Below are 14812 nucleotides of genomic sequence, written 5' to 3'. Positions count from 1 at the left end.
GGTTTACTGGTGTGAAGAGGGGATGAAGCAAAAAGGAAAGAACTAGGATTCAGTCAAATTGACATCTCCCTACAAGCTCTGCTGGATCACCTCAAGACTACATATTCAGATGAGTTGTGTGTTTCTACAAAAGTTCCTCTTGCATCTGACTCAGAGAGTTCTGTAACCCTCTTTTAGAGAGGAAAACACGATTATTAAGATGGATTGAGCACGATAGAGATTTTGTGCCAGCACAACTTGACTTAAGATTCAAAGAATTGACCAGAAAAGGCATTACATGACACTACGTGATCTCTTCTGGAACTGACCTGGAAAGTTGCCAATAACTGCAGGAAAAATTTAATCTTGACAAACGAGACTTTGTCAGATATTTGCAGCTCAGACATCATGATAGGTATTTTCCTTTCGAACCTAAATAAAAGAAAGAACCACAGACAACGTATATGAATTTTAACGTGGAGCTTTTGCAAAAGGGAAGGTTCTGAGAACTCTTCCTCCGAAGAATCCACAGAGCGTTCTGGGCTGCCCTTACAACGGCTCCTGTTTTTATTGTCTAAGAAGGACAGGCAAGGGGGCAGTCAGGAAAAACAACAGAGGTCGTAAAGCTTCTAACCCAAACATCTAACAACCCAGGTCCAGATGTGATATCTGATCAAAGGTCTGAGCCCGGTTCAAATCTTGGTCAATACTGTCAAGACAACAAAATACGACTGTTCACAGGTGGTTACTAAATTAGGAGGTGTTCTTGTAAAAGGGTTTAAAGTCTGAGAAACTCAGTGTTATCTATTTCTCGTAAAGTTGAACAGACAGTAGTGACCTCCAGGTCATTTAAAGAAGAGAACACTTTAAACAGATCACAAAGATCTATAGACTTAATGTGAACTAGAGTAAGAAAATAAAATGATAATATCAAAAAATCTCTAACATTCCCCCCTTTTATCATTTCATTATGCAAAAGCTAAGCAAAGAAAAGAAAAGAACCAATAAATGCAAGAATTTTTTTTTTTTTTTTTTTTCTAAGCTAAACACAAAATACACAGTGAATAATTGGAAAATAATGTAATAAATGAAAAAAAATAAAATAAAAGAAACAGCAAAAAATCAAAAGCAGTTTTCTCATCCTTAACACCACTTGTTTAAACATTTTCAGTGTAGGAATCATTCAGCAAATGAATTTTTCTGTTTATTTATTACAGGACTTCATCATTGGTCAGAAACTTGAAACAAGTCATCTTCAGTTGTCTCACATGATGCCTTTGCCAACTGATAGCTGATAACAGTTGTGTTAATTGTTTTAAACATCATTTTTCGTAGACAAGGAATAATGCAACCCGTAAAAAGGCAGAACAGAACTAAAACAACCAGAATAGGTGTCACAAGCTTTAACAGCAAATTCCACCATGGTCCAGATGTAAGCCATGAAAACAAATCAAAAGAAGTTGAGCCGAGTGTTCCACTTTCTACATATTGCTTTAGATCTTCCAGCTCATATAGAGCATCAGAAATAGTTCCTCCAGTACCTGTTTCATCAGGTACAAAAGTACAGCACGTTGGGCCAATGATTTTACAGACCCCTCCCTGAGGGGCCGTGAGGAAATCCAGGACAACACGATTTTGCATAACCATGTTTCTCAGTTCAGTCAGTTCTTCCATGGTGCCATTGGCCAGCTGGTATGTGATGTTGATTAATCGCAGTAATCCGTACCTGTTTATCTCAACGTGGTCCCGAATCTCACCTATTCCAACCCATGGAAACAGGCTTTGCATAAATTTTTCTCCACCGTTCCAAATCCTGAATTCCCATGGAACTCCAGTATGTGTTGTGAGGCCTCCCCATCTTTTGACCTCTGACATAACTGTTCGTTTGGAGCGGGTGTGTGAATCATCCTGTGCTTTCCTGATGAATGCAATCGGGTTGATCAAGGGAACCACAGCACACAGTCCTCCCCAATTTTTCGGCAAGAACATGTACGCTTCATTTCCACATATGAAGTACCAATCAGATAACATCCTTGAGCCATAATCTCCTGGCACTATGGCACTGCACAGTGTTGTCTCTTGTCTCCTCTTTATCTTATGCGTGATGTTGAAACTCCTCTCCTGAAGCAAGTTGTCACAGTCTGGGTTTTCCTTCCAGCCTTTGCAGTGTGGAGCCATCCTTTGAGCCCTGCAGGCTACGCAGGTGATGTAATCCTGTGTCGGTTCGCAGTAGGTGTAAACTCTGTTACGCAAGTTCCAGGGCAATGTCCCTGGTCGGAGACCTGAGTTGTGTATGGAAACCGGCAGCTGCGCACACACGTAGCAGTTCACAGCATGTCCTTCATAAGCAGTTCTATTCATCAGTTTCCACCACAGGTTGGTGCTGTAGTCGTGTGGGTGGAACTCAGGCTCACTTCCTTCTCCAAACATCAAACATGCAGCAGTCACAGCACAGTAAAAGATCCATCTTGCATATGGAGTCCCCATTACTGCTCGGCGTGCAGAGATGTCAGAACCCCCAAACTAAAAGAGTGAGAATCTTAGCAGTTCTTCGCTGGGTTTGAGACAAAATAATACTAAAAATTAGAATGCCTGTGTAGCCCAGAGGCTAAAAGCCCACCTTCCTCCCTGCTCCGAATTAGGGGTCCAACACTCTCTGCCGCTTACAGTGACTAAGATGTTTCCAGCTGGGTCTTTCAGCGATCTTTACAGCTGTTGGTGTGGTCATCAGCACTCGGAACGGTCCTTCCCACCGTGGACTCATCCAGTTCTTTCGTTTGATGACTTTTATGTAGACCCAGTCACCTGGCTCAAGTGGAATGGCTTCCTGTATAGGAGGAGAATCAGAAGGCAGTAAATTCGCACTGGACACTTCCTTCAGTTTAAGAGTCCTGATCATATAATCTGCTAATGTCTGTTCTTCATCAGCTTTTTGTATGTCTGGAGCAAACAGAGGCAATCTGTAAGCTCTCCCATGAATTATTTCAAAAGGTGTTAGACCATCAGCTGTTGATGTGATTCTCATATAGAGCTTCACCAAGTCTAAGCATTCTGGCCAGGATCGGCCAGTGTCTGCCATGCACTTTCTTAATCTACTTTTCACAGTAGCATTTGTTCTTTCCACCAGCCCTGCACTCTGTGGCCGATAGGCACAGTGATTCTTTAATGTCATTCCCAAGTGTGTAGCCATGTTCTGTATCACTCAGTTTACAAAATGTGGTCCATTGTCACTATACACAGTCTGTGGGATGCCATGTGTTGGGATGATAGTTTTACAAATAGCCTTAGCTACTGTCAAAGCATCTGCATGCTTTGCTGGAACTATTTCAACCCATTTAGAAAAAGCATCAATCATCACCAGACAATATTTATATGGCCCACTTTGTGAAAGTTCAATAAAATCCATGTGCATAGTTTGAAAGGGATAAGATGATTTTGGGAACCTGCCTCGTTTTGGCCTTATGTTTCCCTAAGGATTGTATTTCACACAGACTGGACATGCAGTACAAAAAGATTTTAAGTAAGAATTTAAACCATACGTTGTGAAATGTTGTTTTATTATGGATTCCATCCCCCCAGTTGACACATGGCAGCGCCCATGTGACACAATTGCTGCTGCTTTAAATAAAGACTTAGGAAGCACTGGTTTGTCATTAACCTCAAAAATGTTCCCGACATTCATTTTTGCACCTTTAGTTATCCACAGCCTTTTCTCAGCCTGTGGTGCATTGTCCTGCATGTCTTTTAGTACTGTTTTGTCTATCATTTGTTGTTCCCCTTCAGTCTGTGCTGAGAAAATACCTTTCCCATGCTTCCCTGCTGCAGCTTCTTTAGCGATTTTATCAGCTAGTCTGTTTCCATTTGAAACTTCATCTTTGCTTTTTGTGTGAGCTGCGCATTTACATACAGCTAGTTTAGTTGGGAGTTGTATTGCTTGTAAAAGATCTTTAAGCAAAGATGCATGTGTTATTGGTCTCCCAGTAGAGGTTGTCATTCCTCTACGCTCCCATTGTTTCGCAAAATAAAACAGTGTAGAGAAAACATACTGGCTATCTGTGTACACTGTCAGGTGCTTGTCCTTAGCCAGTTCGCATGCCCTAGTCAAAGCAATCAATTCTGCTGCTTGTGCAGAATGAGTGCTAGAAATTCTCTCTGCTTCTATTATTTTGTTCGGCAAAGCAACAACAGAATAACCTGTCTGGTTTTTACCCGTAGGGTCCTTTGAACATGACCCATCAACAAACCAGACTTCTCCTATTGCTAATGGGGTGTCCTGTAGGTCTGGCCTAGGAAGCTGCAAATGCTCTGTAGCTTCTAGGCAGCTGTGCGGCGTTCCATCACATGGTAATGGAAGCAAAGTAGCTGGATTCAGGATCGTACACCGTTTTATTACAATGTGTGGTTGTGACAAAAGTGTCGCCGTGTACGAAAGGTGTCGTGCTGGTGAGAGCAAATTCATTTTGCTCTGCAAAAGTAGAACATCTACAGCATGTGGAACTAACAGCTCCATTTTGTGAAACAAAACTATGTCAGCCGACATGTTTACAGCTAACGCCGCAGCACAAATTGCTTGCACACAGCCTGGCAGAGACTGTGCTACTGGATCCAGCCTTTTTGAGTAGAAAGCCAATGGTTTTAGCTTATCACCATGATTCTGTAGTAACACGGAAGTCATAAATCCATTCCTGCAGTCTACAGTTTGAACAAAAGTTTTTTTATAGTTTGGAAGAATCAAAGTTGTTGCCTGCATTAATGCTTGTTTAAGTTCAGCAAATCTTTTTTCAGCTTCAGGATTCCAAGTTATTTTGTCAGTCATGGCCATTGGGGTGCCATGAATCAAATCCTGTAAAGCCTGTGTTTTTTCAGCATAGTGTGGAATCCAGGCTCTGCAGTAATTGCAAAGTCCGAGAAATGACATCATTTGCTTCTTAATTTCTGGTTTAGGAGCTTCAGAAACTGTCTCTTTTCTCGCTTTTTGTATCTGCTTCCCTTCAGCAGAAAGTGTGTGTCCCAAATAATTTACTTCTGCTCTGACCCACTGTAGCTTATTCTTGTTTACTTTGTTCCCTGTCTGACAGAGATGGTGCAGCAGAGCGAGTGAATCTGCTCTGCATGCTTCCTCGCTTTCAGATGCTATTAACAGGTCATCAACATAAATCAAAAGGTGACTTTTTTCCGATATTTGAAAATCAGACAAGCAGGCCATAATTGCTTCGCAAAATATGCTTGGACTGTCCGCAAAACCTCGGGGTAATCTAGTATAAGTATACCCCTGACCTCTGTAGGTAAATGCGAACCAAAACTGGGAGTCTGGATGAATGGGTACAGAGAAAAAAGCATTGCTGAGGTCAATTACTGTGAAGAATTTATTGCTTGGTCTTAGCGAGTTTAACAACGTGTGTGGGTCTGGAACATTTGGTGCTCTTGTTTGTACTGCTTCATTGACTGATCGTAAATCTTGAATCATGCGCCAGTCTCTTTTGTTTGCCTTTTGAACAGGAAAAATAGGTGTGTTACAAGGAGAATCTGAACACTTTTTAATGATTCCTCCTTTTAACAAACCTTCGATTACTGGTTCAATCCCATCCAGTGCTTCTGTCTTTATAGGGTACTGTCTTACTCTAGGTCTCCAACTAGATTTTGCTTTAATTTGCACTGGAGGAATTGAACCAAGTAACCCAACATCAGAGGGACCTTTTGTCCACATGTGTTCTGGAAGCTTAGCTAATTCAGCTTCTTCTTTTTCTGTCAGAAATATGTTCATGTGTCACTCAAATGCATGAACTTGAGCTGTCTCTGTAACAACTTCACAAAGTGATTGTTTCCAGACTTCACAGCTAGGACTGTAGCTCCAGCCATCTTCACCTTCTTTGAAATCAGTGGCTTCAACAGCCATTTTGGTTCTGTTACCCACATCTGCCCATGTATTATTATGCGGCTTATAAAGTGAAATGTATGGGTTTGCAGGTAATTTATACAGCTTTGTTTGACTAGTCGGAAGGAGCACAGTCACAGCTGCATAAGACCTCCGGTCTGTGAACATTTCAGTCACAGCAAGTGTCACAGGATTTGTTTCTAAAAATGTTTGCACATAATCATCCTGTGGATCATTTAGGATGTTCATTTTTACATGCAACTGATTATAGTTCATTTCTGTTTCAGGTGAGTCCAGCTGTCCTCGAGCTTCTCTAAGAAGCTTTCCTGGGACATGAGGATTGTCAGCTGGCTTTAGATCATATGAACAGTAGATTTTTTTATCCTTGTGAACTGTATACAGATCAGAATGTTTTAGTCTGACAGCTCTCATGCCATCTTGTACAGGGACTACTGCTATCCCTAATTTTGTCATTAGGTCTCTACCTAATAGATTTGTCGGACATTTAAGTGACATTACAACAGAAGCTTTTATTTTAATTCCTGTCTCAGGATCTTTAAAAGATGTGCCTTTTGACATATGTTCTCTATGTGTTTGTCCATCGGCAGATTTCACCCAAATGGACTCATTTGTGGGGTTTACACCTTCTATTTTAGTTTTTAAAACTGTTTTGCATGCACCGGTGTCACATAAAAATTCAACTTTTTCCCCGCAAACAATCAGTGTGATATAAGGTTTTTTCTTTTAATGCATTTAACATATCCCAAGCTGCACATACATCCACTATTTCATCAATTTGATCTGGTGTTAAGTTTTGTTTGGTTGTGGAAAAGTCTAGCCATGCTGAGGAGTTATACTTTTGTTTTTTCTCCCATCTGCCACCCTTCCGGTGATTTATTTTATTTTCTGGGCAATGTCTTGCAAATATGATAGTGGCTTCCTCACTGGTATTAAAAGGTGCACTCGGCTGTCTATTCACCGAGCCTGGTGACACTGAGACAAAGGCAGACGAATCTGCTGCAGCGGTTGGGGGAGGAGCAGTCGGCCGTACCTGCTCTCCCCGTCCCACCGAGGCATTCCGCCTGTCAATATCTGCTGGCCTTTTGTCCTTAACCTTTTTTTTTTTTTTATCCCCTTCGGGGCCCTCAACGAGTGAGGAAATACAGGAATTTGTGTTTCCCATTATTTAAATCACTTGTAATTGCAGATTAAAAATACTAGTATCGCGTGCTCTCTCAGAGAAAGTGCTGTAAGTCAGCGCTCAGTGCCTCCTGAAGAACAGGCTTCTACTTGGAGCCGAGCTCCAAGCGGTTCTTCACTTTGGATTCTAATTCCGAAGGCAGAGAGTTTTACTCCCAGAGAGAGAAACACCATTCACTCCTTCATGCACACACAGCAACAAAACAGCAAACAAAACCAGTAGCAGCACAGCAAATAACAAACTTTCTATCTAAGTGAGGACTTTCCCTTAAGAGGCGTTCTCTAATTAAGGAAGCTCTAAGAGCCTATCCTTTTGCCTTTAGTTGAAACTCTCTGTCAACTGGGACTCTAACCCTTCATTATTCTTTAGTCAAATTAAAATGTTAATATTTGACAAGGACTCAAACCTATATTTCTTTAGTCAAATTAATATTTGACAAGGACTCAAACCTGTATTTCTTTAGTCAAATTAATATTTGACAAGGACTCAAACCTGTATTTCTTTAGTCAAATTAATATTTGACAAGGACTCAAACCTATATGACTTAAAATTCACCTACGTTTCTGTAGTTTTCGGGTTGTCCAGTCGGATCTCGTCACTCCGCCGTTAGCAGACAAAGTCGGATACGTCGCTGGCCCAGCGAAGAATTTGCTTCCTGGGTTTTCCTTTCCAGGTCCAATTGACTCTGGCCGTGCACGGATTCAGCGCGTCTTCCTCTGCCTGACAGCGGGGGAGGTGAGAGATCCCGGGTTTCGGCACCAAATAATGATAGGTATTTTCCTTTCGAACCTAAATAAAAGAAAGAACCACAGACAACGTATATGAATTTTAACGTGGAGCTTTTGCAAAAGGGAAGGCTCTGAGAACTCTTCCTCCGAAGAATCCACAGAGCGTTCTGGGCTGCCCTTACAACGGCTCCTGTTTTTATTGTCTAAGAAGGACAGGCAAGGGGGCAGTCAGGAAAAACAACAGAGGTCGTAAAGCTTCTAACCCAAACATCTAACAACCCAGGTCCAGATGTGATATCTGATCAAAGGTCTGAGCCCGGTTCAAATCTTGGTCAATACTGTCAAGAAAACAAAATACGACTGTTCACAGGTGGTTACTAAATTAGGAGGTGTTCTTGTAAAAGGGTTTAAAGTCTGAGAAACTCAGTGTTATCTATTTCTCGTAAAGTTGAACAGACAGTAGTGACCTCCAGGTCATTTAAAGAAGAGAACACTTTAAACAGAAAATCACAAAGATCTATAGACTTAATGTGAACTAGAGTAAGAAAATAAAATGATAATATCAAAAAATCTCTAACACATTGATAGGTTTATTTTGTCATAACCTGCAAAGAATCAGCCAGAGACAGAGATTAGGTTTCTTTTAAGTTCTTTTCTGCAGAATAGGAGAATTGAGAACAGACGCGACGAATCGCTGTCAAACACTGTCTGAAATCAATTCTGCTAGATCTTTCTTTGCATTTCTCTTTATTGTATAGAAAAAGGAGGTTGGGCTTCTTCACACAGAGAATTGACAAACCGTCTTCACATTCTTGTACCTCCTATGGACATGCCCTTACAAGGGCATGTGACTGACCACAACTAATCAGTTACATATGGAACTAATAACACATGAATGTTTAACGTTATCAGCTTCCAGGCAAACATCCTAAACAAAGTTAATAATATACTACAAAAGAAAGAGAAGTTAAGTAAATATAAAAAGAAGAATAATATGAGAGTAATAATATAAAAAGAATAATATGAAAAGAATAACTTGTAAAATAAACTCATGAGTAAATAAACAGGAGGATAATTTTTCTAACACACATCACTTTAATAAAGACATTAAAATATTGGAAAAAATTATCAGGACCTCATTAATATCTGTATTGACACCAATAAAGGTAAATCTTAGAAGAAGAGGTTGTCCAGAATATATGTGTGCTTAGAAGCCAATAAAAAACATCAACATTATATATTAAAAATATATTGGGAAGGGAGACAAAAATAATGCTGACAGAGGATGAGTGGATAAACATTTGTCAAATTAACTCCACCACCACCAGTAGCTCAGGACATTAGAGGGAATTTTTGTGGAAGAATATTGTCAGTTTTTTTTATAACCCCCAACAGAACATACTCTCAGACTGGCAAAGTTGAAACTGGGCATTGTTGGAGATGATGTAACAATGTGATGGCTGACCACTTTCATATTTTCTGGCGCTGCCCATTGATTTATTCCTATTGGTTAAAGGTAGTCAAAGAGATAAGAGTAATTCTTGATTTTGAAATTGAGCACAAATTTCAAACTATATATTTATGTAATTTACCAAATTAATTCAACTTTCAGGATAAATACCTTTTGAATATACTACTGATAGAAGGGAAGAAATTAATAAGAAAATGGCTTAGTGGGAGCTCACCAACATTGAGAAATTGGTCAGCCACTGTAGAAGAAATATGTGAAATGGAAATGCTTACCTTGTCATAAAGTGGTGTGGTGAGGGGTGGTGAGGCAGACGCAGTTGACCCAGGTAAGATGAATAATGAATTTAATTAGGCAACACACAGTCCAAAACAGTCCCAAAGCCGGGCAGCACGGCCGAGCTAAAGCCAGGGCTCGACGCCGGTAGCAACCGGTAAACGAGGGACGAAAAATAGACAGAGCACACAGGAACGGAACGACAAACGCCAAGGGCGGCAAGTAACGACAAGGACCCGACGAGGAACAAGGAACACAGGTGGAGTTAAATACACAGGGGGTAATCACAGAACGAGACACACCTGGGAACAATCAAGGGGAAAACAGGACAACACTGAGACACAGATACACAGGAAACTCGAAATTAAACACAGAAAAACACAGATCATGACATACCTCCATAAAAACAAAATCCAAAAATATTGGTTAAAATGGTTAATACATAAGAATTCGAAAATAAGTTCAGTCTGTATCTATTCTTTATTCAGGGTGGTAAATCTGGATTGCTGCTGGATGGAATGACAGGACTTGGTAAATCTGGAAAGAAATTCCCACCAGTTTGACTCTTCGTGGAACTTCATGAACAATTGTATCCCGATACATTGTAACCTGTTTGTCAAAAATCTGTCTGTTTAGTTTTACCTTTTTGTGATGCATTGCTGTTTCCCTCCTTTGGTGACCTATCTGTTCTGAGTGCCGCTTGTATCCGCGATCTCGTTCTTTCGGTCATGACCCAAAGCTCATGACCATAGATGAGGGTGGGAACGTAGATCGACTAGTAAATCGAGATCTTCGCTTTTAGGCTCAGCTCGCTCTTCACCACGACGGACCGGTACAGCGCCCGCTTGATGACAGACGCTGCGCCAATCCGCCTGTCGATCTCCCGCTCCCTTCTTCCCCCATTCGTGAACAAGATCCCGAGATACTTGAACTCTTCCGCTTGGGGCAGGGCACCCCCCCTGACCCGGAGAAGGCACTCTACCCTTTTCCGGCTCAAGACCATGGCCTCGGATTTGGAGGCACTGATCCTCATCCGCTTCTGGCCACTTCACACTCGGCTGCGAACCGCTCCAGCGAGAGCTGCAGATCACGACCTGATGAAGCCAAAAGGACCACATCGTCTGCAAAAAGCAGAGATGAGATCCCAAGGCCACCAAATCGGATCCCTTCAAACCTTGGCTGCGCCTAGAAATTCTGTCCATGAAAGTGATGAACAGAATCTGTGACAAAGGGCAGCCCTGGCGGAGTCCAACTCTCACCGGAAACGAGCCCCACTTACTGCCGGCAAAGCGGGCCAGACTCTGACACCTGTCATAGAGGGACCTGACAGCCCATATCAAAGGGCCCGATACCCCATACTCCTGGAGAACCCCCCACAGTGCTCCCCGAGGGACACAGTTGAACGCCTTCTCCAAGTCCACAAAACGCATGTAGACCGGTTGGGCAAACTCACATGCACCCTCCAGGACCCTGCCGAGGGTGTAGAGCTGGTCCAGTGTTCCACGACCAGGACGAAAACCACACTGCTCTTCCTGAATCCGAGGTTCGACTATCTGACGGACCCTCCTCTCCAGGACCCCTGAGTAGACCTTGCCAGGGAGGCTTAAGAGTGTGACCCCTCTATAATTGGAGCACACCCTCCGGCCCCCCTTTTTGAACAGGGGGACCACCACCCCAGTCTGCCAATCAAGGGGAACTGCCCCTGATGTCCATGCAATATTGCAGAGTCGCGTCAGCCAACACAACCCTACAACATCCAGAGCCTTAAGGAACTCCGGGCGGATCTCATCCACCCCCGGAGCATTGCCACCGAGGAGCTTTTTAACCACCTTGGCGACCTCGTCCCCAGAGATTGGAGAGCCCAACCCAGAGCCCCCAGGCTCAGCTTCCTTAATGGAATGCATGTTGGTGGGATTGAGGAGGTCTTCGAAGTATTCTGCCCACCGGCCCACAACGTCCCGAGTAGAGGTCAGCAGCACATCATCCCCACTATAAACAGTGTTGGTGCCGTACTGCTTCCCCCCCCTGAGACGCCGGATGGTGGACCAGAATCGCCTCGAAGCCGTACGGAAGTCTTTCTCCATGGCCTCTCCAAACTCCTCCCACGTCCAAGTTTTTGCCTCAGCAACCACCCGAGCCGCATGCCGCTTCGCCCGCCGGTACCCATCAGCTGCTTCCGGAGTCCCACAGGAAAAAAAGGCCTGATAGGACTCCTTCTTCAGCCTGACGGCATCCCTCACCAAAGATGTCCACCAACGGGTTCAAGGGATGCCGCCGCGACAGGCACCGACAACCTTGCGGCCACAGCTCCGATCGGCCGCCTCGACAATGGAGGCACGGAACACGGTCCACTCAAACTCCATGTCCCCCACCTCCCACGGGATGTGTTTGAAGTTTTGCCGGAGATGGGAGTTAAAGCTCCGTCTCACAAGGGATTCTGCCAGACGTTCCCAGCAGACCCTCACAACACGTTTGGGCCTGCCAGGTCTGACCGGCTTCCTCCCCACCACTGGAGCCAACTCACCTCCAGGTAGTGGTCAGTGGACAGCTCCGCACCTCTCTTCACCTGAGTGTCCAAGACATACGGCCGCAGATCCGATGACAAAGTCAATCATCGAACTGCGGCCTAGGGTGTCCTGGTGCCAAGCGCACATACAGTGCTGCTTGAAAGTTTGTGAACCACCTGAACATGGTTATTGTGTTTTCTAAAGAAGAATTATTATAATCGTGTGACATGAACATCCAAATCTCAAATTGTAAAGCAGAACTTCCAAATAAATCTTTTTAAATCACTACATAATCTTGCCCCGGCTTACCTCTCTGAGCTTCTTCACCCATACATACCTTATCGGTCTCTTAGGTCCGCAGATCAGCTGCTTTTGGAGGTACCGAGATCAAGAAGGAAGCTCAGAGGGGACAGGGCTTTCTCTGTCATGGGCCCCAAATTATGGAACAACTTGGCTTTGCAGGTCAGGGAGGCCCCTTCACTGTCCACTTTTAAAGCTCGTCTTAAAACCCATCTATTTTATTTGGCTTTCAACTCTAGCGGGATCTAGTTTTAAATAGTATGTTTTTGTTTTTAAACTGTAAGTTTTTATTTTATGCTTTTTATTGTTATGTTGTGTTTTGATGTACAGCACTTTGTATCAGCTGTGGTTGTTTTAAAGTGCTTTATAAATAAAGTTGGTATGGTACGGTATTGTTAATAAAGGAAACAAAGAAAAAATATACATGTTTTCATTATTTATTCAACAAAAGTATTTTATCTGTCAAAAAACAGCAAATCTGCCAAGTGCAAAAGTATGTGAACTCTTTCAGTTAGTACCTTGTGGCAGTAACCACAAACGAGTGTCTCACATCTGCTTTATGGGATTTTTGTCCACTCCTCCTTGCAGAACTCTGCCAGTTGAGTGAGGTTGGCACGACATCTGGCATGTACTGCGCGTTTCAGATCTTGCTACAGCATTTCTATAGGTAGGATTGAGATCTGGACTTTGACTGGGCCAATCCAGAGAGCGAATCTTCTTTCTCTTAAGCCATTCTTTGGTACCGTTGCTGGAATGCTTTGGGTCGTTGTCTTGTTGCATAATCCATTTCCGTCCCAGCTTCAACTCCCTGACTGATGGCAGGAGATTCTGGTCAAGAATTTGTTGATAATCCTGGGAATTGATGGTTCCCTGTATTATATGGAGTCGTCCAGGTCCGGAGGCAGAAAAGCAGGCCTAGACTTTCACATTTCCACCACCATGCTTCACTGTTGGGAGGACGTTATTTTCTTTAAATGCAGTGTTTGCTTTTCTCCAAACATGACGCCTGTGATTATGGCCAAATAATTCAATTTTGGGCTCATCTGTCCAGAGAATGGACTTCCAGAAAGCCTGTGGTTTGTCCAAGTGCGCTCTGGCAAAGTTTAAACGGGCGGCTTTGTTCTTTCTTGAGAGCAGAAGCTTCCTACTTCCTACTGGTTTGCAGTACTGTAGTGTGTAGTGAAGCATGTAATGTACAAAGTAGCAATGCAGAATAATAAAAGACACTGATAAATAAGTAAATGGTGTACTTCATTAGCAATTATAGTAAACCAAAAGTTTAATTGGAGCATACTGTGATCACACTACTAATATTTAGTATATATAATGCTTATATTTAAAAGACATTTTAAGTATATTTTAAATGTCTGTTGCTCACAAAAATTGTACATTTAAGATATACGAATCAAGCATGTTTATATTATATGAAATGTGTTATACTTAAAGTATACTAAGTATACTTTTGGTAGTTCCAAAAAAAGCATGTGATAGTACACTTAGTACACTTTAAATTGTGATTTTCTATAATGTAATCACAATAACAATACATTAAGCACAAACTAGTTGTTCCAAAATACATGCTTCAAGTAAAATAACCCTTAACAAACTTGAAGTATATTGATGATTAGTCTGGCTTCAAGTATGCTAAGATTTAATATACATAGCATATATTTTTCACAAGGGTTCACATGATCTGCAGAATCTTAACAGCACATCTGTAGTCAAGTGCTGCCTCATTTAAACTCAGCTTCAACATCTGAAAGTGTGTAAGGTTCTCGCTCTTCATCTTCAGTAATTGGTGTAAACACGTATTAACTATAGGAATTCCTCTCTGCTTGTGTCCCACCTCAGACCTGCGACGAATGACAGCTGGTTTCATGGGCATGGCAGTGGCCATCATTCTGTTTGGCTGGATCATTGGCTTGCTCGGCTGTTGTTGGGATAGAGGTCTCATGCAATATGTGGCTGGCCTGCTCTTCCTCATGGGAGGTGAGTGTAGAACAAAGTGCTAGTTCAAGTGAACTGTTTCAGTCTAGCAAAAGTGGTACCAGGCCATTGTTTTAACTAGACTAAAACATATTGTCATTTTTTATTTGACTATTTCAATTCATGGTAAGTTGATAGTTGTGGTTAGCATTAGCCTGACCGAAGCAACTACTAAAGATTAAACTTAAGCCTGTTTACATGGACATAAATAATAGGAATTAGTAGCTGATCAGATTAAAAATGCAAACAGCCCAATTGGAATATTATGGTCTGATTCAGTTCCATCAGAATGAAGTTGTAATCCAAACAAGAGGGTTGTTTTATGCCAATTGATAATTGAACTATGATCAGATCATATCTTTCTGACTGTGGAAAACTGACATGACTGAGCATGTGTGAGCCATGTCAACAGAACACGCTCACACATGAATAACTTTAAAAACAATTAGCAACATCCTATGACTGTTTTTAAATGTGTTTAAATAGCATACC

General features: G+C 42.2%; 1 protein-coding gene across 2 annotated transcripts in view; it reads left to right on the top strand.

The window, feature by feature from the left end:
• The window catches only part of tmem178bb (transmembrane protein 178Bb), a 61103-nt gene that overhangs the window by 41085 nt on the left and 5206 nt on the right, over window positions 1–14812 (top strand). For both annotated transcript variants that reach the window (XM_028043882.1, XM_028043884.1), the window contains exon 4: window positions 14186–14323. In XM_028043882.1, coding sequence (XP_027899683.1) covers window positions 14186–14323 — 138 coding nt within the window. The remainder of the gene's footprint in view (window positions 1–14185; window positions 14324–14812) is intronic.

Source organism: Xiphophorus couchianus, chromosome 17, assembly GCF_001444195.1.
Source record: "Xiphophorus couchianus chromosome 17, X_couchianus-1.0, whole genome shotgun sequence".
Lineage (NCBI taxonomy): Eukaryota > Metazoa > Chordata > Actinopteri > Cyprinodontiformes > Poeciliidae > Xiphophorus > Xiphophorus couchianus.
Note: the sequence above shows the minus strand (reverse complement) of the source record. Positions and strands in the feature narration are given on the sequence as shown.